Source organism: Coptis chinensis, chromosome 4, assembly GCF_015680905.1.
Source record: "Coptis chinensis isolate HL-2020 chromosome 4, ASM1568090v1, whole genome shotgun sequence".
Lineage (NCBI taxonomy): Eukaryota > Viridiplantae > Streptophyta > Magnoliopsida > Ranunculales > Ranunculaceae > Coptis > Coptis chinensis.
In genome coordinates, this window is record NC_141459.1 from 70,437,637 (window position 1) to 70,458,605 (window position 20,969).

General features: G+C 42.3%; 1 protein-coding gene across 8 annotated transcripts in view; it reads left to right on the top strand.

Annotated features, from left to right (window-relative positions):
- Positions 1–20,969, top strand: part of LOC147504610 (putative LRR receptor-like serine/threonine-protein kinase At1g53440) — a 36,104-nt gene that overhangs the window by 10,633 nt on the left and 4,502 nt on the right. For 6 of the 8 annotated variants that reach the window (XM_086557411.1, XM_086557413.1, XM_086557415.1 and 3 more), the window contains 19 exons: positions 35–106; positions 275–346; positions 1,006–1,077; positions 1,159–1,230; positions 2,493–2,564; positions 2,650–2,721; positions 2,819–2,890; positions 2,979–3,053; positions 14,488–14,556; positions 15,391–15,450; positions 15,581–15,643; positions 16,114–16,173; positions 16,266–16,301; positions 16,415–16,467; positions 19,513–19,880; positions 19,952–20,144; positions 20,252–20,383; positions 20,543–20,658; positions 20,737–20,947. In XM_086557411.1, coding sequence (XP_086413537.1) covers positions 35–106; positions 275–346; positions 1,006–1,077; positions 1,159–1,230; positions 2,493–2,564; positions 2,650–2,721; positions 2,819–2,890; positions 2,979–3,053; positions 14,488–14,556; positions 15,391–15,450; positions 15,581–15,643; positions 16,114–16,173; positions 16,266–16,301; positions 16,415–16,467; positions 19,513–19,880; positions 19,952–20,144; positions 20,252–20,383; positions 20,543–20,658; positions 20,737–20,947 — 1,940 coding nt within the window. The remainder of the gene's footprint in view (positions 1–34; positions 107–274; positions 347–1,005; positions 1,078–1,158; positions 1,231–2,492; positions 2,565–2,649; positions 2,722–2,818; positions 2,891–2,978; positions 3,054–14,487; positions 14,557–15,390; positions 15,451–15,580; positions 15,644–16,113; positions 16,174–16,265; positions 16,302–16,414; positions 16,468–19,512; positions 19,881–19,951; positions 20,145–20,251; positions 20,384–20,542; positions 20,659–20,736; positions 20,948–20,969) is intronic. The other 2 variants (XM_086557412.1, XM_086557414.1) reach the window with 2 other exon arrangements.

The window sequence follows — 20,969 nt, forward strand, 5'->3', positions numbered from 1 at the left end:
AACTTGAAATTAACGAATTTACTTTATTTTACAGGGATCTCTCTGAGAATCAATTGAATGGAGTTGTGCCACGGAGTTTGGGTAATTTGAAATCCTTGTTGCATATGTAAGTCTTCTATTAACTTATGCCACTGCAAAGAATACATGTAATTGGAGAACTTACTCATAAAATCTTAGGAGAAAATGCCCCAGGGAGTAGGGACAGTAATTTGACAACTGAAAAAATCTTCTCTCAACAAATACAGTACATTAACCTGTCGTTTTGCCGCCACAGCCATCTGCAATACAACTTCCTTGAAGATGAAATGCCATCAACCTTGGGTACTTTGTACAATCTCAGCCTACTGTAAGTAGCATCCATCTTAGCTCCTTGATTTGATTTTTTATTTTATGAGAAAACTTGGTTGTGAGCAGTGGTGGAGCTAGAAAATAATGTGAGGGTGAGCAAGATGAGTTCTAATGAGAAAAAATAGTGTCTAAATTTGGTACATCATTTATGAGTTCTAGTGGAAAAATTGCACAACTACACAATCAAACTGAAGTAATTTATGATCTTATGGTCTAAAGGGACGGAGAGAAGATGATCAATGAGTGATAACTGATAAGATGCAAACTAGAAAACATCTTGTTTCCTCAAGAGTCCAAGTGTAATGTTTACATTTCTTTTACATATATTTTGATATAGTGCACCAACAACCTATTGTTTTATATAACCAGTGAATGACTAAAAGCAAAATAGTAGATATCTACTGCTTCGCATGCTTATCTTGTAAAACTAAAAAGAATCTAAAGGTAGTAAAGCCTTGGGATTTCTTTTACTAAAATCCTAGATTAAATAGACTAAAAAAAACATTACAAAGTGTTATCCATAGTAGCAAACATTAACTACCAACTAAGTTCTTGTAAGATTAGTTTCATTTTTGTCGAGAGTTCAAGGTGTGCAGCTGCTGACCCTTGCACACCCTTGGTTGTGAGTTTGAATAATTTGGACGTGATTCTTTCCAGGGATTTATCATCAAACAAGTTAACTGGAAGCATCCCTAAGGAATTAGGCGACCTCTCCCTACTTAATTTGCTGTGAGTCCAATCCATGCATTCCTTGCACTTCGCCTTCTCTATTTCCCTTTATTGAATTTGTTGCTTTGATTCCAATGCTAGGTTCTTGGATGAAAATCAACTCTCTGGTGACCTTCCTCAAGAATTAGGAAAGGCAACAAATCTGACTAGAATGTGAGTTTATATATATATAGGGGAGGGATTCATATACAACACTTTTTATACAACAATTTATACAACACCTTTTTATAAGTTGAATTAAGGTCTAATACTTTGTGGGTATGATCTTATCACTATAGAGATCATATTCACAAAATTTCATGTCATTCCAAAATCTCTTACTCTTTCAAAACTTGATTTGAAAATGTGATTTATTTTAACAGTCAGAATTTAAAAATTTTCAATCCTATTTTGGCATCTTTAGAAATTTCCAAATGAGCCCAATTTTTGCAAGGATGTTCTCCATGGTAGGAAGATGACATTTACAAAAAATCAAGTTGTAAGTAAATTTGTAAAGTGAGATGGAGGCCATTATATAAAATGTTGTATAAAAAGTGTTGTATATATATATAGGAGGAGGGATAAAGCCACTCCCGAGCCACTCCATCGACTTACAAATTGAATTAAGACCTAATTTTTTGTGGATATGATCTTCTCACAATGGATAGCATGCCCACAAAATTTAATCATATTTGGATGTCTAACCTTGCGAAAACTAGTGTTCAATTTTGAACGTTATCAAACGGTTCAGAATTTTCCGATTTCATAATAACATTTGATTAGGTTAGACATATTTGAATGAGCCGAAATTTTGTGGGCATGTTATTCATAGTGGGGAGATCATATCTACAAAATATCAGCCTTTAATTCAACTGGTAGGATGAGATATGACTTTGTACGTTTTGTGAGTGGTATATATATATATATATATATATATATATATATATATATATATATATATATATATATATATATATATATATATATATATATAAAAAGTAAAAAAGTAGGTACTGAAGTTAGCTTAAAATAAGTATGTAAGTAAAACTTCACCTATAAAATGAATTCAAATCTAATTTTTTGTGGTTATGAAGAACTCACCATAAAGATCATCTCCACAAAATTTCAGTTCATTTGGAAACTTCTAACAAAGATAATTGTTGTTATTTTTAAAAAGAAATCTAACGGTAAAGAAATGTCGAGTTTTTGCAATAATTTTTTGCCAATGTTAGAGATTTCCAAATGAGCTGAAATTTCGTGGAGATGATCTTTATAATGAGTATATCATATCCACAAAACATTGTGGTTGAATTCAATTTCTGGTGATATTTTACCCTACGTACTTATTTTAAGTTAAGTTAAGTAGCTACTTTTTAGAGAAGGACTATATATATATATTTGTAACTTTTATACATTTGTTTTAATTACAATGGCAGGTGGCTCTCGGGGAACAATATCACTGGGGAATTGCCACGGAGTTTTGGAAACTTGAAGATGTTGGAGGATTTGTAATTGTTTGACCCTTTAGTTAATTGGCTGTGATACTTTAGTTAGTCTGAAACTAAAAGGAGAAACATGTTCTTTTGCTTGCAGTAGAGTAAGGGGGACCCTTTTATCTGGCGCGATACCTGGATTCATCGCTGGTTGGTCAGATCTTACAAAATTGTGAGCATCCATTTTGCCCTATATGTTTATGTGCTCACCCTGTTACAATTAGTCATTAGACATCTTAAAGTGTTACCATTCGATTTTTTGGTGATAGACATCTCATGGGAAGTAATTTTGAAGGGCCTTTGCCATCTGGTATTCTAGCTCTTAGTGGTCTAGAAGAGTTGTAAGTACCTGTCAACTTCAAGCTTTGAGTACTGTTATCTTCTTTATAATGGCTATTAATCATTTCTGATTGTTGTTGTTTTCTCCAGGTGGGTTAGTGATCTAGTCGTCACTACGGATTTCTCTTTCCCATCAATGTCACGATTAACAGCTATGACTTCATTGTTAGTGTTCAACATACTTGTTTACACCTGTTATGTTTGCGATTAGGCCCAATTTTATTTATTTTACAATAGGAATAGATATAAGGACAACTTGTTGTAAATATGTGAATACATCTCATACTTAAGCAATGAACTTGCACAATGAGTTAAGTGTTATTTCTTTGTCCGGTAGATCATCGTCACAAGAAGAAAAGGAAAATTCAGCTCATTTGAAAACTTATAACTTACTCTCTGTTACAAGGTGTAGGGAAAAAGAAAAAAAATGAATGGTCCACCATATCTCAGCTTTTGCCCATCTTTTGACAAACCTAGAAATTTCCAAATATGCTGTTCTTTGTGAGTATGATCTCCATGGCGAGGACATAATCTCAAAAGAAACAGAACATATGCCAAATCAATGTTCTAAAACAAGGCCTAGCAGTTTGGCGGGGCCCAGCCGACTCGCCTAGGCCTAAAATCGGTTAGAAAAATTGTGGGTCGATTTGTCGAGTCTAGGCGGGCAGATTAGTTGGGTTAGGCAATAGGCATACTAATTTACCTCTAGGCGGTCTAGTCGTCCTCAAATTTTGTTTTTGGAAAATGTTGACTTATCCAAAAGAAAAGGCCCAAGAGGGCTTGAGATTTGTATAAAAGTGTGTTAACCACAAATCTCACTAACAATCTCACTCCTCACTCCAGTCCCTCACCCTCTCCTTCTCTTTCTTTTTTTTTTTTTTTTTTTCCTTTTTTTCTTTTTTTTGTTCCTTTTTATACCACTCCCTTTGTTCTTTTTTTTTTACCCTATTTGCTCCTTTTATACCCTCTCTCTCTCCTCACCGTTGATCTTCTATTCATCTCACCATAGCTACTTGGCCACGTGTCCTTTTAGGGTTCCGCGGCCTCTATCACATGCTCCACTTATTCATTCTTTATCTCGCTCCCTGGCATGTCATTAGGGTTCCGCAGACGCGATATCGTGCTTCGCGCTTCCATCCGCTTATCCTGCACCGGGCCAAGTGACATGCCACCTCACTGGTCTGAAAAAGGGTTGATACAAATGCCCCCTTGGTCCGTGGATGTACTTGGATTCGCAGGCCGAGACTTGATAGTTGGCAACCCAAGGAGTTGTCTTGTCACAAATCAGTCATTCAAACTTAAAGCATTACCCCTCTGACAACCACTTTATAACTCTTGCCTAGACCTCTGAACCCTTGCCACGTGTTCCTGAGCACGTGCCCTGCGGTGCACACCCAACTAGCCCTGCCTCTTCGATTCTCGTGATGCCACGCGTTTACACTTGGGTGGCCCTTTTCCCAACCTGCGTGTTTACCGTTTTGCCCCTAACTCATCAAATCCCGCCCAAATGCCCTTATTACGCACTCCTTCATCTCCACAACTCTACACTTTTCTTTCTCACACTGTTTTTTCCGTTTCTCTCACTTTCTCTTCCGTTCTCTCCCTTCCGAAAACTTTACTTCTTACCTCATCCCACCGGTGAAACTCCCTTTGCGTCCCGCTCCTGCTCCACTATTGCACTCCACTTGGCGATTGCTTTTCCTTGATCAGGTTTGCGTCTTCCCCCTTCGTCTCCTTTTTAGTGCATGTTCACTGGTCGTGTTTAAATTTCTTTTTTCTGTCTTTTTCTTTCTTTTTGGCATTCATTCATTTTCCCCTTCGGTAGGTACCCTTCACCATCCTCATCCCTTTCTTTTCCAGTTAATCCCTGTTTAGTACCATGTCTGGCTCCGATTCTGGTAGCTCCTCCGCTGCCGGATCTACCAGATCTGGGTCCTCGACCTCCAGATCTGCCGGCTCTTCCGCCAAGTCTGGGTCTTCCGGCCCCTCCGCCGACCAATCAGAGTCCCTCTTTACTGAGCCAACACCTCACGCCGCCGCCCCATCTACCTCTGGTAGAGCCTCCGTGCTACCACCCCCTCCATTTCACTATCGCAGATCCAATCTGGCAGCGGTTCAAACTGTCTATGGCATTCCTGGGGACGTGGTCTTAGAACATGTGCCAGGTGTCACTCATTTTCCCCATTTAGTTCCACCGCGACCTGGGTTTCTGGTAGCAACTGTGGGGCAAATAGCGGCTGGTCTTCGCTTCCCCTTGTCCTTGTTAGATGTTGAAGTCTGCAACTACTTTAACATTCCGCCGTGTCAAGGCATCGGTAACTTTTGGCGGATCATGTACGCCGCCAACCATTATAATACAACGAATACTCCGCGGATTAGCCTGCAGGACATTACCTCCCATTATTTTATCAAGAAAAACACCAAATTCGGGAGTGTGGGGTACTAATCTTTTTGTGTGCGTCCGCGGAAGAAGTCGTTCATTCTCTGCGTCACTACCTCCGACAAGGTTTGGCATCACTATCCCCTGTATGTGTCAAGAAACTTCCTTTCTGCTGATATTCCCCCTGAACTGCCCTTGAGGCATTCCCATTTTCTCAGCCGCGGTTAGTGTAGTTGGTTGCTTTGTTTGTTTCTTATACGGGCCCTATCTTAACATGTCTACTCCTCTGTGTTTCAGGTTGGAATCCAGATTCCCACTCCCGAATATACGCTGGTGTTTCCTTTGAGATCTTCAACAGACTCCGTGGCCTAGGAGACAGACAGTGCGACATCCTCGGCATTGACCCTCACAAAGGGAGTCCGCTCCTCCTAGATCCTTCCCTCAAAGATATTGGCAAGTACCGTGGACCACTATACCTTCTGCCACCGCCCAAAGAAAGGAAACCCAAACCATCTCCCCCCAAAAGACGGAAAGCGAAGCCCCAGTTCATCGATCCTTTGGGTTCACCACAAAGATCTCTCATAGTCAAGCTCTCGCTCGGAAGGCCGCCACCGCCCAGACTCGTAAGCCCCCAGTTGGTTCTTCCTTGGTCGTCCCTGATATAGTCCCCAGGTCTTATTCTTCCATAGCTGATTGGGAAGACGACTTTGCTCCCCCTGCAGGCACCTCTGCTGACATGGACGTTACCAAGCTTAAGCTTTGGGAGAGTGATTCTGATGGTGAGGTGCCCAACAACACCAGCAGCCAAGGGCCCTCCTGCCAAGAAGGCCAAGACCAGCGCCTCTACTGCCCCAGCCACTACCTCTCGACCCGAATCACCGCGGCCTTCCTCCCGCCGCTCCGGAAAAGAGGCGGTTCCCATTGGTCCCCTGCCCGTTGGGCCAGTAGAAATTTGACATCCTCAGTTCAAAGCTAGGGACCGGGACGTCACCATTCGCGACTCCGCACTGGACAATCCGGCGGTGGCCGCATCCCTATTCTTCAGTTCCCATCTCCCCAGGGATCAAACTTATGGGGATTCTGGCTCCTTCGCCTCCCATCGGGTTGCGATCTACACCGGCTGGGAAAGAGTGTGTCCCCCCACTTTTCCCTTTCTTTCTCTTGCAGCTCGCCTTTTTTCTAACTTTGTTTTTATCTCCAATTGAGCCTGGATGTGGGTTAAGTGATCCGCGGCCTAACCAACACCCTGGACGCGCTTGAATCTGTGAAGGTTGAGATCCACGGACCAGAGGGGTGGAAGGCGAAGTACGCTCAACTGGAGAAGGAAAGAGATGACGTCCGCCTTACGGCCCTCAAAGATCACAAGGAGCTCTAGCGTGTAGAACAAGTTCATAGGGACTATGTGGCTGGTAGGGTCAGAGGGAGGCAGACAAAGCCGCAGCTAAGGCTGACCTAGAACAGTCGCTAAAAGATGCGGTTGAACACTTCAAGGCCCTGGCCTCCAAGAAGATAGCCTGAGAATTGAACCAACAAGCTGGAAGCCTTTGCTGCCGCTGAACGTCTCCTCCCTGCTTACTCTCCTGCTTCTGGCTTTCCCGACTCTGCGGCCCCCTCCCCTACTTTTGAAACGGAGGCCGCTACCACTCCCGGAGTGTCAACCTCCCCCATCGATGTTGACGAATCCACCGAAGCGGCGGAGGAGGGTAGCCCGCCCATGGACGCTTTGGACGATTTGAAATGAAACCTACTTGAATTTCTCTCTGCCTGTTAACCTAACTTGCTGTACAATTTAAATTTGATCTTTGATGATCCAACTTTTTGATATAAACCCCAGGGTCTGGATTTCTGGGTAATCCCAGCAGACCGTGGTGGGACTTATTTTCCCATCCAACACTTTGTTCATGGAGAAGCATTGTAATCGATGTATCCATTTTTTGCAGTGCGTTGCAATTCGTTCCTATTAACTTATTTCTTTGTACCACATCGGCACTTGCCTGCCATACACATTCCTCCTTCGTTACCAGTGAAGGGTTGGGGACACTCGGTTTGCCCTCCGTGGAATATGGAAATGCTGAGGGCCGCTGAGTACGCCAGGGCCACTCAGCTTGCCTCCAAGTTGATTTTGGAGATGTTGGGGGCCGCTGAGTATGCCCGGGCCACTCAGCTTGCCCCCAAGTTGACTATGGAGATGGTGAGGGCCGCTGAGTATGCCCGGGCCACTCAACTTGCCCCCAAGTTGACTTTGGAGATGTTGGGGCCCGCTGAGTATGCCCGGGCCACTCAGTTTGCCCCCAAGTTGACTTTGGAGATGTTGGGGGCCACTGAGTATGCCCGGGCCACTCAGCTCGCCCCCAAGTTGACCATGGAGATGTTGAGGGCCGCTGAGTATGCTCGGGCCCCACAGCTTGCCCCCAAGTTGACTTTGGAGATGTTGGGGGGCCGAGTATCTTTCGGGCCACTTTTTCGCCCCCCAAGTTGACCATGGAGATGTTGAGGGGGCCGAGTATCTTTCGGGCCCCACAGCTTGCCCCCAAGTTGACTTTGGAGATGTTGGGGGCTGCTGAGTATGCCCGGGCCACTCAGCTTGCCCCCAAGTTGACCATGGAGATGTTGAGGGCCGTTGAGTATGCCCGGGCCACTCAGCTTGCCCCCAAGTTGACTTTAAAGATGTTGGGGGCCGCTGAGTATGCCCGGGCCACTCAGCTTGCCCCCAATGCGAAATTGAATTTGAACCTCGACGTCCGCTGCCTTAGGCCTAATACACATGCACACGAATACACACACATCAGATGGAGGAATTTGGCTATCTCTTTCATTGACATTAGCTAACACAAAATATCATTACAAAGCTTGCTGGTCATATCTAATGAAGCAATTAAACTTTCCTTTTACTGAAACAAAGATAGACCAAGTCACTCATGGAATTCCTTCAACATCCAGATGTTCCATGGCCGTTTGATGTTCTCTCTTTGAAGCGTCTGTAACTTGTAGGTCTCGGACACTCCAGCCTCTACCACGATATAGGGCCCCTCCCAGTTGGGACCCAACTTCCCATCTGTTTCCTCCTTGGTGGCTGGAGTCACCCTCCGGAGCACGCGGTCGCCAATCCTGAATTTCCGTGGCTTAATGCGCTTGTCATACTGTCTCTGTAACCTCCTGTGGTAGTCCTCCAGCCTAATACGCGTGGTGTCTCTCCTCTCCTCGGTAAGGTTCAATTCCCCGGCCAATATTCTCCCATTAACCCCTGCTTCCACAGCTTTGGTCTTAGTAGTCGACACCATCATTTCCACAGGGATCACAGCCTCCACTCCATATGCCATCGCGAAAGGTGAGTCTCCGGTAGATGTTCGCGGCGTCGTGCGGTATGCCCACAATACATGGTGTAACTCATCTGCCCAACATCCCTTTCGTTCCTCCAGTTTTTTCTTCAGATTATCCAGAATGATTTTGTTATAGGACTCTGCCTGCCCATTCCCTTCTGGATTGTAAGGGGCCGAAAAACCTTGCTTCACCCTGAAGGCTTGGAGGAAAGTTTTCACCTTCTCTCCTGTAAACTGGGTGCTGTTATCCGCGATGATGGTGTGTGGTAATCCGAATCTGCATATGATATTCTCCCACAAGAACTTCCTCACATGTTCTTCCTTCACCTGCTGCAGAGCCACGCCTTCAACCCATTGGTAAAATAATCCGTCGCGGCCAGCATAAATTTTCTTTTGCCGCTTGCCATCGGAAGGGTCCGACGACATCCAGAGCCCACATAGCAAATGGCCATGGGCTAAAGACCTTGCGCAGCAGTTCCGCAGGTGCATGTATCAGTGGTGCAAAGCTTTGGCATTTTCGACACCTCTTGGCATACTCGGTCGCATCTCTCTACATGTGGGGCCAAAAGTACCCCTGTGATAGCAGCCGGTGTGCCGTTGTCCTCCCTACTGAATGGCTTCCACAATCCCCTTCGTGAGCTTCACTCAGTATCTCTTGCACCCTCTGCGGACCCAGGCACTTCAAGAGTGGTCTGCTGACACTTCTCCGGTACAACTCCCCATCCAGCAAAGTGTATCTCTGTGACATCTGTTCCATCCTCCTCCTTTCGTGCTTGTCCTCTATTTCTATCCCTGACAGGTAACTCTTGATGGGTTCCATCCATCCAGGCTCTTGCTCAGTGGTTAGCCACACCCCCTCATCTTCTGTGGTACTCGGTTTGCTCAACACCCTGACTTCAATAGATCTGCCTACGGAGCGGCCACATATGCCAAAGCGTCAGCGTGTCTATTCTACCCCCGGCCCAGATGAGCAAAACTGATCTTCTCAAAGTTGCTTGCTTTTTTCCGTAATACCTCCAAATACTTCGCCATCCTAGGACATCGGGCCACAAACCCTCCATTGGCTTGGCATATTACCAAGTTTGAATCAGAATAAACTATCAGCTCTCGCACACCCAGATCCTTGGCCAAGTCCAAACCTGCTATCACCGCCTCATATTCAGACTCGTTGTTTGAAGCAGCAAAACCTAGCTTCATTGATAACTCTAGGCGAGTATTCTCGGGAGTGACTAGCACCACCCCAATTCCATTTCCTGTATCTGTAGCGGATCCATACGTGAAGACTCTCCATCCATTCTGCATGTCCCAAGGGTCCAAGGGGTCACGGTCTTGGTCCACATCTGGTTCCATGACCATCTCCTCCCCCCAAGTGGGATCCTTAGCCGGAAACTCGGCCAGGAATTCCGCCATTGCTTGGCCCTTCTCCGCGGTCCTTGTTTGATACTCAATGTCATAAGAACTGAGCAGCACGACCCATTTCAACATTCTCTTTGATTTCTTTGCCTTCAGTGCTTGCTTGAGTGGCAAGTTGGTCACTACTACCACTGCATGAGCATCAAAATTGGGTTTCAACTTTAGCGCCGAAAAGATCAAAGCCAAGGCAAACTTTTCAATTCTACTATATCTCGTTTCGGCGTTTAACATCGTCTTGCTTTGGAAATACACCGGCCTCTCTGCCTTGTCCACTAGGTACAAATATAGCTTCTCCCCCTGCCCTGGGCGCGACAGGATAGGGGCCTTTCCTAAATATTCTTTTAAATCCTGGAAAGCCCTTTCACATGCCGCTATCCACTGAAAGTCGGTTGTCCTCCTTAAGAGTAGGTACAGAGGCCGGCACTTATCTGAGGACTTCGATATGAATCTATTGAGAGCCACGACCCTCCCTACCAACCTCTGAACCTCCTTCACATTCTGCGGAGATGACATCTCTAGCAGCGCCCTTATCTGTTCCAAGTTGGCCTCTATTCCGCGGTATGTGACAATGTACCCCAGGAACTTTTCCGAGGTCACCCCGAAAGTACACTTCTCTGGATTCAACATTAGTTTATGTCTTCGCAGTATAGAGAAGGTTTCACTGAGCCCCGCCAAATGCTCTTCCTCGGTCATACTCTTTTCCACCATGTCATCTATATAGATTTTCATTCCCCTTCTGATTTTGCTTTCGGACATCTTCTCCCCCAATCTTTGAAATGTTGCCCTCCTGCATTCTTTAGTCCAAACGACATTCTGGTATAACAGTCCCCCTCCACTATGAACGCGATCTTTTCTTGCTCAGGACCGTACATCACCACTTGATTGTAACCCATCGATGTGTCCATGAACGAGAAAACCTTGAACTCTGCGGTTTTGTCCACTAACTCATCTATCCGCGGCATGGGATAGCAATCCTTCGGGCACTCCTTGTTGACGTCCGTAAAATCAACGTACATTCGTACTTTCCCGTTCTTCTTGGGCATTGTTACCACGTTCGATAGCCATTCAGTAAACTTGCATTCGCGGATGATACCAGCATCTTTCAGCTTCTTTACCTCCTCTCGTATTCTTTGTGCATACTGCGGCTTCATACCCTTCATCTTCTGCTGGACTGGACGGACCCCTTCTCTCATATGTAATCTATGACAAGCGAACTCCGGATCAAATCCAGCCAAATCCTCGATTGTCCATGCAAACACATTGCTGTTCTTAGTTAACAAATCAATCAACTTTACTTTCCACTCCTCGGACAAATTGGTCGCTATGTTGACAAACTTCTCTTCCTCTGCCTCCCTGATATTCATGACCTCAATCTCATCCATGGTCTTGGCACCGACGATCGTCTCTTTCTCGACGGCCCCAGTCTGTAATTGCTATACTAGCTGGTCACCCCTTTCTGGCGCATCTTTGTCTGGGCCGCGGACCAAACCTTTTGCTATCACCTGGTGGATATTCTGTGCCGCGACTTGATCTCCCCTTATCTCATATGTTCCTCCATTTGTCGGGAAGCGGACCTTCATTTCATGGATCCATTTTCTTCCCAGGATCGCATTGTATTGTGAGTTGGTATCCACCACCAGAAAGCGGGTGAAGACCGTCGCTGGTCCCGCTGTCACCAACAATGTGAGTTCCCCCAACGGCTTTGTCATGCTGCCGTTGAAGCCGAATAGGTTAGTCTGAGGGGGCTTCATCTGCTTCCTCTCAATTCCCATTTCTTCCATCGTGCCCTGAAATAACAGATCCACCGAGCTTCCGCAGTCTATTAGAACCCTTTTTACCATGTAGTTACCCATCGCTATTGTGATCACCAGCGCGTCCTCATGAGGCGCGACCACTTACTCCAGATCCTTCGGGGTGAATTTTATCCTGTCCTTTCCTTTGCTGGCTCCTGGAACTGGCCGCGGACCACTCACAACCTCATTTATCTGCTGCAGGCTGGCTGTCTTTCTCACCTTGTCTCAGTGGGCGCTCCTGCTCGGCGTTTCTCCACTAAAAATAACGTTTATTGTGCCCGAGATTCTGGCCGCGGCAGGAGCCCTTTCAACCGGCTGCACTTGCCTGACGAACTCCTTCAGCAGCCCTTTCCCAATCATTCTCTCTACCAACCATTGCAAAGCAAAGCACTCATTGGTGGCATGGTTTCTGACCTGATGGTAGGCACAAAACGGCTTTCCTTCTAACTCCGTAGGTTCACTCCGCGGATCTTCGTAATACTGCTGACCCTTGATCAGCGGCAGGATTTTCTCCAACAATTTGTTCAGTGGAGTTACATCCATTTCGCGATAGGGTTTTCTCTCCCTGTATTCTCTCCTGGCTTGGTCCCTGCCTCTCTCTGCTTTCTGGGTCTCTCTTCGGTAAGTTCCCTCCTCTCTTGCCGCAGTCTTTTCCCTGTCCCTCCTGTCCTCCGCTCCTATGGCGTGCACTGACTTTTCCGGTTTCTTGTGCACCTTACTATTTCTCTGCAAGATGTCCTCATATCAAATGTACCTTTCCACCTTCAGATATAAAGCGTGCAATGTGGTCACTTCAATCTTAGATACTGACTCCTGCACTCTAGTTCCACTCTCAGCGTCTCTTCTTTAAATCTGCGCAAGAAATCCCTAAGTGTCTTGGCGGACTTCTGCTTGACATTAAAGAGATCCGCGACATCTACTACCCTTTTTTTATGATGGATGAAGTGATTTACGAAGGCCTGCTCCAGTTCCTCAAACCTCTGTATACTCCGCGACGCCAACCGATAATACCAGTCGGATGCCCCCCTTTCCAGGCTGGCAGGAAACATCATGCAGCGGAGGCCATCATACTTTGTCTCTTGCCATAGCGGCATCTGCTGCCTAAAGTGATGCAAATGGTCCGCCGGATCTTCTTTTCCGTCGTACCTCTCAAACCGCGGTTGTGTGAATCTCTTAGGCACCTCCGAATTCCAGACAGAATCAGCAAGTGGGTTCTGATTCAGGCTGTCCACCACCTTCTTGGCCGCGCCCTGTTTCTCCTTTTCCACCACGCGGTTAGCCTCTCTGTCTCTTTCGATCATCGCCTGCACTATTTCCATGGTGATGCCTCCTACATTGTTCGCCCCGGGTTCCTGATGAAGTTCCTCGCTTTGTATTTCCACTTCACTACCCGCCAGTACTGCTGTTTCCGCTCCCTCCTGAGTGGCTTCTCTTTCTCTTTCCTCAACTCATCATTTTCCTCTCTAAGTCTCCCTACCTCCTCTTGAAGCAACCTGGTCACCTCTGCCACCGTATCCTCAACCTCCTCTTCCTCCCTCTCTACGTTTTCCACACTCATAGTTTCATCCTCACTGGCCTCCGCCCTCCTAGGTCTTCCTCTACCTCCTCTCTTAGCTGGAGCCGTATTCCACTTCGGTCCCCACAGACGGCGCCAAATGTGTTAACCACAAATCTCACTAACAATCTCACTCCTCACTCCAGTCCCTCACCCTCTCCTTCTCTTTCTTTTTTTTCCCTTTTTTCTCCTCTACTCCTCTACTCCTCACCTACTGTTCCTTTTTATACCACTCCCCTCTCTCTCCTCACCGTTGATCTTCTATTCATCTCACCATAGCTACTTGGCCACGTGTCCTTTTAGGGTTCCGTGGCCTCTATCGCATGCTCCACTTATTCATTCTTTATCTCGCACCCTGGCTGGCTCTGAGGCCCTGCTGGGTCCCATGTCATTAGGGTTCCGCAGATGCGATATCGTGCTTCGCGCTTCCATCCGCTTATCCTGCACCGGGCCAAGTGACCTGCCACCTCACTGGTCTGAAAAAGGGTTGATACAAAAAGGCAAAGACTAAATCCTATTATGATCTAAAGGAGAAAAGCCGACTTGAAGGGGTTAAAAGATAAAAACAGAGTGTTTTCAGGTCATTCCTCTGCCCTCTCAAAATCGATAGTATTTTTGATTTTTCAGTCCTTTTCTCTTGGTCTTTCTGTTCACCTCAAGCAGTCCATCTTCTTCAACTTGTATGCCTCTTTTTAAGTACTTTAGTTTGTATTTAGTGTTTGAATTGTGGTAAATTGGATCACTCATTAGATATCATATGCACTTTTCGTAACGATTTAAAATTTGATTTCTTCGTTTCTTGTAGTATGGGTGTGTGTGACTGTATATAATATATATATTAGGAAACAAAATTAACCACCTAGGGCCTAGCCTATCTAGGCGCCTAGAAGGCCTAGGCACTAGCCACTCTCCCAAATCCCGACTACCGAATAGCGATTTTTAGAATGTTGTGCCAAATTTAATTTTTCACTTAGCCAAGGGGATACAAAGGTTTAATTGAATCTGGCCTCATGTTATAACTCTGGAGTAAGATTTACACCAAAAAATAGAGACACCCTAACACTAATGTGTTAAACATGACCTGATTTACGTAAATGTTTTCGCTAATACTTTGGAGTTGTATCTCCTGTTCATGCAGAATATTGAGGAACTGCTCTATTGATGATAAAATCCCAGAATCTATCGGTAACTTGTCCCTAATTGACCTGTAAGTTATGATCAACGCTTCCTGCTGTTTCATTTTGCCTTTCTGTAAGATGTTGGGTTCCAGTTCAGAACTTTTTAAACTTCTTAAATATTGAAATAATGTTTCTCTATTATTTAATTTCATTATTAAAGTACCTTATTAGTTGATCTTCATTTGGGAGCACTCTAGATAAAGGTGATAAATGTTCAGTTATCAGTTATCTTTTGTACTGATTATGACGTGGTGCATATATAGGCACCTTTGCCATTTATTCTGTCTAGTCACGTAAGACTCCTACGTCACACAGTTTTCAGAAGAGAAGATAGATTTCTGTCTAGTATTCAATTTCCCAGAGGCTCGTTACCTGAGAAATTTTTTTCTACCTATCCTTCAAACAAATAATAATACGGTGCAAACGAACATGATTGTCAAAACCTGATAAATCAGCATAATGACTATTCAGAAATGTTTCAAACATGACCTTTAACTCTCCGATCCTGCTAATCATGACCTGAAGGTTGTAACACAGCCCTTACTGCAAGCTCTGTAGAGGCACTGAATTTCTATTTTCTAAGTTAGAATATGTCTAATTTCGAAAAGAACTTCTTGCATATTGCTTCTTTATGTAGCTGGAATTTCGATCAAGTATAACTGTCAATGCAATGTTATAGTCTTTCACTTTTTTTTTTTTTTTTTTTTTTTTTTTTTTTAACTTGCTGATTATTGTTATTATTATTATTAGTAGTATTAGTATTAGTATTTTTTTTTTCGTGGTTTGCCATTTCTTTGATTTATAAATTTTCAACTCTTTGGACATTGATTATCCATGTTGATCATTCTTGTATTATCTTGCAGTGACTTGAGTTTTAACAAATTGAATGGTGAAATCCCAACCTTTCGAAACCTAAGATCATTGTAAGTACTTTTCTTTTATAAAATCTTACCTTACCATTTTTTCTATATTTTACTCTGTTTCATTTTTGGACAATTGAGTATACATATGTATTGTAAGTTAAAGGTGATAAAACTAGACCTTTCCTTTCAGGTGTCTTACAAGAAATAGATTCAATGGATCAATTCCTGATTGGATCCAAAATTCGGTGGAAATGTGAGTCTACAAATCTACAATCGATGTTAAATTTGTGTTGTAACTATGAATAAGAATCAATTTAATTATGTTTACACTTTTTTTCCTTCGAGAGGTTGTGTTGTTTCCTCAAGATTGATGCTATGGTCTTTCTTTGCCCAAAAGTGATTGTAGTTAATAGGACTCCATATTATTTGGCTTTGTACACATCTCAAAAAACTTTTGGAATATGGAATGGCTTAAGATCTTAAAGCATGTGACTTTCTTTTCTTTTTCTTTATCTTTATCTTCATGTTTTTTTTTTTCATCATGGTTTTCATGATCATGGGTTTGCCTGGTGGGTGGGTTCCCAATGTATGTATCTTGCTGGAATGGGCAAACACAGATATGCATCTTACACGGAATAGTTCTTTGAAGATTTTGTCAAATAGTTCTAAATGAATATGTGTTCTTGTTCACGCATGACACGTCTTCAAATTTTTGTCTTTCAGGGACTTTTCATACAATAATTTCACAAATGCCACAGTTCTGCAGCAAAACAAGACTTTAGTGTGAGAGCATCAAACATCATTTTCTGCTATTGGATTTATATTTTGTGTTATAGTATTTACTTGATATACGTAAATGTGAAATATTATTGTAGGAACTCTTTCGATTGTTGCAGTTCCAAATCAAATACGTAAGCTTTACTTGTTTACAATTTCATCTTCAGTGTTAAGGATATATCATAACTAATTTTCAATTCAATCCTTTCATGTTAGGTCCTTTTATAAACATGCTCTACTTTTGTAGGACTTCTATAATGCAACTCATGGATGACCAATGCCCCCATGGAAAATCAAATTGTAAGGGTTTTTCTAGGCCTTTGACATTGTTTTATGTTGAGCATTACATTTATTTGCATTAATCCAGTCATTCGATAGTTGTGAGTCTGACAAAGTCAAAGTAGAACCCTTATTATAATTATAATTATAATTGTTTCTCTCTTCTTTTGATGATGTGAACTATCAAATATATGGAAAATCTACTGTGTTACGACATGGTCCCTAATCTTAAAGTGTCTCTGATTCCTTTCCAACTAAATGCCCCGAGTATTGCAACTGATTGGACCACATCAACAAGTGATCACACAGACTTAGAAAACACATAAGAAGAAGAGACGGAATGAAGAGACTATGTGTGAGCAACGGATTCTCCGCACAAATGACACAACAGACAAAAGGTTAACAATGATTGTTTTCCTTTTCCGAAGGTTAAGGGTTAAGCAGACCCTTAGCCTGTATTAATTCCGAAAAGTTCAATTGACAGTCCAGAGGAGGTATAAAGTACTTACAAGACTAAACAAGAGGGTGAAGATGCCAAGTGATCAACACAATTATTAGCTACTCAATACACATGTTTGAAGCTTTTGCTCTCGAAACTTGAAGCCATATGCCTAATGCCAGTTACTAAAATGACACAGTACCATGGAGGCTTCTCCACATCTTTGATGGCCATAATTGCTCTCGTAGAATCTTATTCTACCTCCACATGAGTTGCTTGCATATTCATACAACCTAGTAATCCTGCTTGTCATTTCTGTATATCGACGCATATATATATATATACTGAATTGACATGCTGAAATGACATATGCAATCCTGCCTACCTACATAATCCCATAATCCCCAGAAAATCAGCTCTATTGAACATTTCTAACCCTACCAAGAGTTGAGTTCAAGTTTGAAATTTATCTGACGGTCCAGAATTTTAACACACTTTTGACAAGACTAGACACATCCAATTGAGCTGATTTTTGGTGGAGATGCTATCCATGGTAGGGAGGTCATCTCTACCAAAAATCAGCGCTTGGTGCAATGTGCAAGTTTGCTTTTGGATTGCGAATGTCATTTGTGTATGTCGATGTAGCCTGCCCCATATATATACTTGCACTTCTTTCGATTGATTAACAATATCAGATTGAATATTGCTTCATTTGCCCACTTAATGTTTGGCCTTTTGGGTTTGCGTGGATGGAATCTAGGCTACAATCCAAGTAGTCATATCTTTAAAAACAAAGAGAAATTGGTCATTACAAAGTTCCTATTTAGTAAATAGGAAACGCCATATTGATTTCGATATTATTGAAAACAACATGGGTTGGCTAACTGTTTAACTTTACAAAGTCGAATTCAAATCCCTAAAATTGCCAAACAAGAGAGCACTAACATGTTTAACTACAAATTAAAAAACATTGTAATAGGTAAAGCTAGTAGAAAAGTATTTTGTGCGTACTTCCATATAGATGTTTATAGTAAGCAAATTAGTGCATACTTGTCCTTATTAATAATAAAATTTCAGAACTAGGTATTTTTGAGTAATTAATACGAGTTCGGTTGTCCTTGGTTGTCCTTATTAAAATATGAAAATGGACCGGGACTTTCCGGTAATTAAAACTGAAGTAAGATCCCACCCTTTTCTTGTTTTAAGAATTTTCTCTACATGAGGATTTGGGGTTAAGTAGAATGTCATTGCCCTCTTTTGGATTTTTGAACCAAAGGAACACCAACTTTCCCCGAAATCTTTCATGTCAAACTTTGGTGAGCAGAAGAGAACAAAAATTACCTGGACTAAGCTAAGAGAAATTTAAGCCTTGAGAACAGGAACAAGAAACTAAGATAAACTATAACAAGTACATCACAAGATATTTGAAACTTTAGTGATGACTTGATACAATTTGGTCCATGCCTTAATACATGTGAGCAACACTAACAAAAAACTAAAACATCAAAACTTGTCTCCTTTGAAATACACTGTCTAAAATACAAACTTTCCTCCGGCAAAGAAAAACTATTAGTGTTACAACGCGTGCTAAAAAGAATAGAAAGCTCAAAGCTTAGAAACTAACTTTCCTGTAATCAAAACTGAATTTACTTTCCCAAATACCTCGCAAAGTATAAATATTTCAAAAACCTCGCAGAAAGTTGAAAATTATATAAAAGAAACTATTTTCCTTTGGATAATGCATAGCATGGTGTTCTACATCGCACTAAGAGGACAAGGACTTTGTGGATTTCTCCCAGACAGGCTAAATTTGTGCTAAAAGTAAGCATATCATCATTATCATCTAGGATGTGTCAAAGAACTCAAGATTGTTCTTACTTGCTTGAGGCTGGTTTGGACCTGTGTCCGTGTGAGTTTCTAGTTGTTTTGAGTTCTATCAGTAACATCGACGTCCATTTTGAGTAAGCGAGTGACCCAAACAGACGCCTTCATGTGTCCAAGTTTCAAGCCTTTTGTGCTCTTCCTTTTTTTGCACAGAAAACAGACGGGCAGCAGTACTGGCATGCTGGTCAATAGTTACGGACATGTTTCCTTGAAAAACAAAAACGAAAATGAAAACAAAATTTGTCACTATTTATGTGAGCTCTATTTTTGGTTCATGCTAGTCCTGTGTGAATGTTACTTACTTTTCATGAGAAGTCGTGAATGTAGTGCTTTTACAAAAGGGAAAAGGAAAATGATGAGAGACGGATCAGATCCACTTTGTTAGCAAGTTTTTTCCAAAGAAGAATATTAGAAACTAATGTTGTACTTCTAGAATACTGGTTACAGATGTGGCTTAAATACCCAAGACTAAAGTTTAAAAAGAAAGGACGAGACTCTCCTTTTTATTTCTTCTTATTTCATAGCAGTGACCACAACAGTTCCAGATACATGTCCTTCTGTTTGAAAAAAAATTCACAGTTGCGTCTTTCTTGTGGGAAACTGTTAAGTACATTTTTCATGTTGAGTAGTACAAGTTGTGCGTCATCTTCGAAGATAGAAATCTCACATTGTGCTTGTACTAATAGATAAGATTTTGTATTTATTTACTTGACATGAGTTAACGCCGAGAATGTTTCTTGTAGACTCTTCCTTGTATATAAACTGCGGAGGAGAAGGTACACTTATCAACGGGAACTACTACGATGAAGACAACAGTACATTACCATTCAAAGTAAGTCAAAAAGGAAATTGGGCTTATACCAGCTCAGGAGACTTCATTACAGCTATTGCCAATCCTCGGAATAACACAGTGCACAGTACATGTGGAATTTCTGTGCCGGATGCACCTTTATACTCCACAGCTCGCATATCTGCTCTTTCACTTGATTACTATGGTCTTTGTTTCCGAAATGGCATTTACAACGTGACACTTCACTTCGCTGAAATAGTATATGCAGATGATGATGATTATAGCAGTCTGGGCAAACGTATATTCGACATTTACGTCCAGGTAATCTGAGATTGATAAATAAATACAGTAATCCTTCCTCTAGTTCTTCGTCATATAAATTTTCATTACAGGGGGAGAGAGTAAAAAAAGACTTCAATGTAAAAGCTGAGGCAAATGGCCCGAAAAAACCGGTGACTAGAAACTTCACGGCAAATGTGACAAACAATCGTCTGCATATTCAGTTCTACTGGGCCGGAAAAGGTTTTACAGATTCCCGATTGGGACTTTATGGACCTCTGATATCGGCTATTTCTGTCACCTCAGGTCTGGGAATACAAAATTTCTCTAACTTTATTATTTCTCATTTGACCAATTCTCATTGATGCTCCCCAATAGGATTTACTTGCTATTGTTTTTTCCCTTTAAACAAGAGCAAAAACCGGGCAGAAAATCATCTTCTTTTACCATAGCTATGATCACAGTAGCTTCTTCATTAGCCATTATCCTCGTGAGTTTGGCTATCATTTGGAAACTGGGTTTGCTTGGACACAAAGATTTACGTGGTAAGAGTTGTTCAACTTCCCAATAGAATGAGTGTTCTTTTGACTTTTAGCCAACCAGAGCATTTATTCAAAATGTTTTGCTATAGATTTTCCCAAAATGCACATCCAAAGAATTTTTCATTGCTTGATATCTATCTTCAAACTTCTCTCTTGAAACAGAACTTGAAGGTGAAGCCCTTAAGAAGAAATATACCTTTCAGAATATCGTTGATGCTACTCAAAACTTTAGTTCCAAAAAGGAGATTGGCAGTGGGGGTTCAGCAACAGTTTACAAGGTCTATATATTTTACAGTACACAAGTAATTTTCCTTTCTTTTAACTTTTTTCTGAGAAACACTGTCACATGTATGCAGGCTGATATGCAAGATGGGAGTGTATTAGCAGTTAAGAAGCTTCCAGCACGCTCAATTAAAGGTCACCACGAATTCGTTACTGAAGTACGTACACTTGAGGCCTTGAAAGGTGAAAATCTTGTCCAACTTTTGGGATGGTATACGGGAGATGAGCAACTTCTGCTAATATACCAATACATGGAAAACAATTCCCTTTACCATGCTTTATTTGGTAAGCAACCATTGTAGTTTTG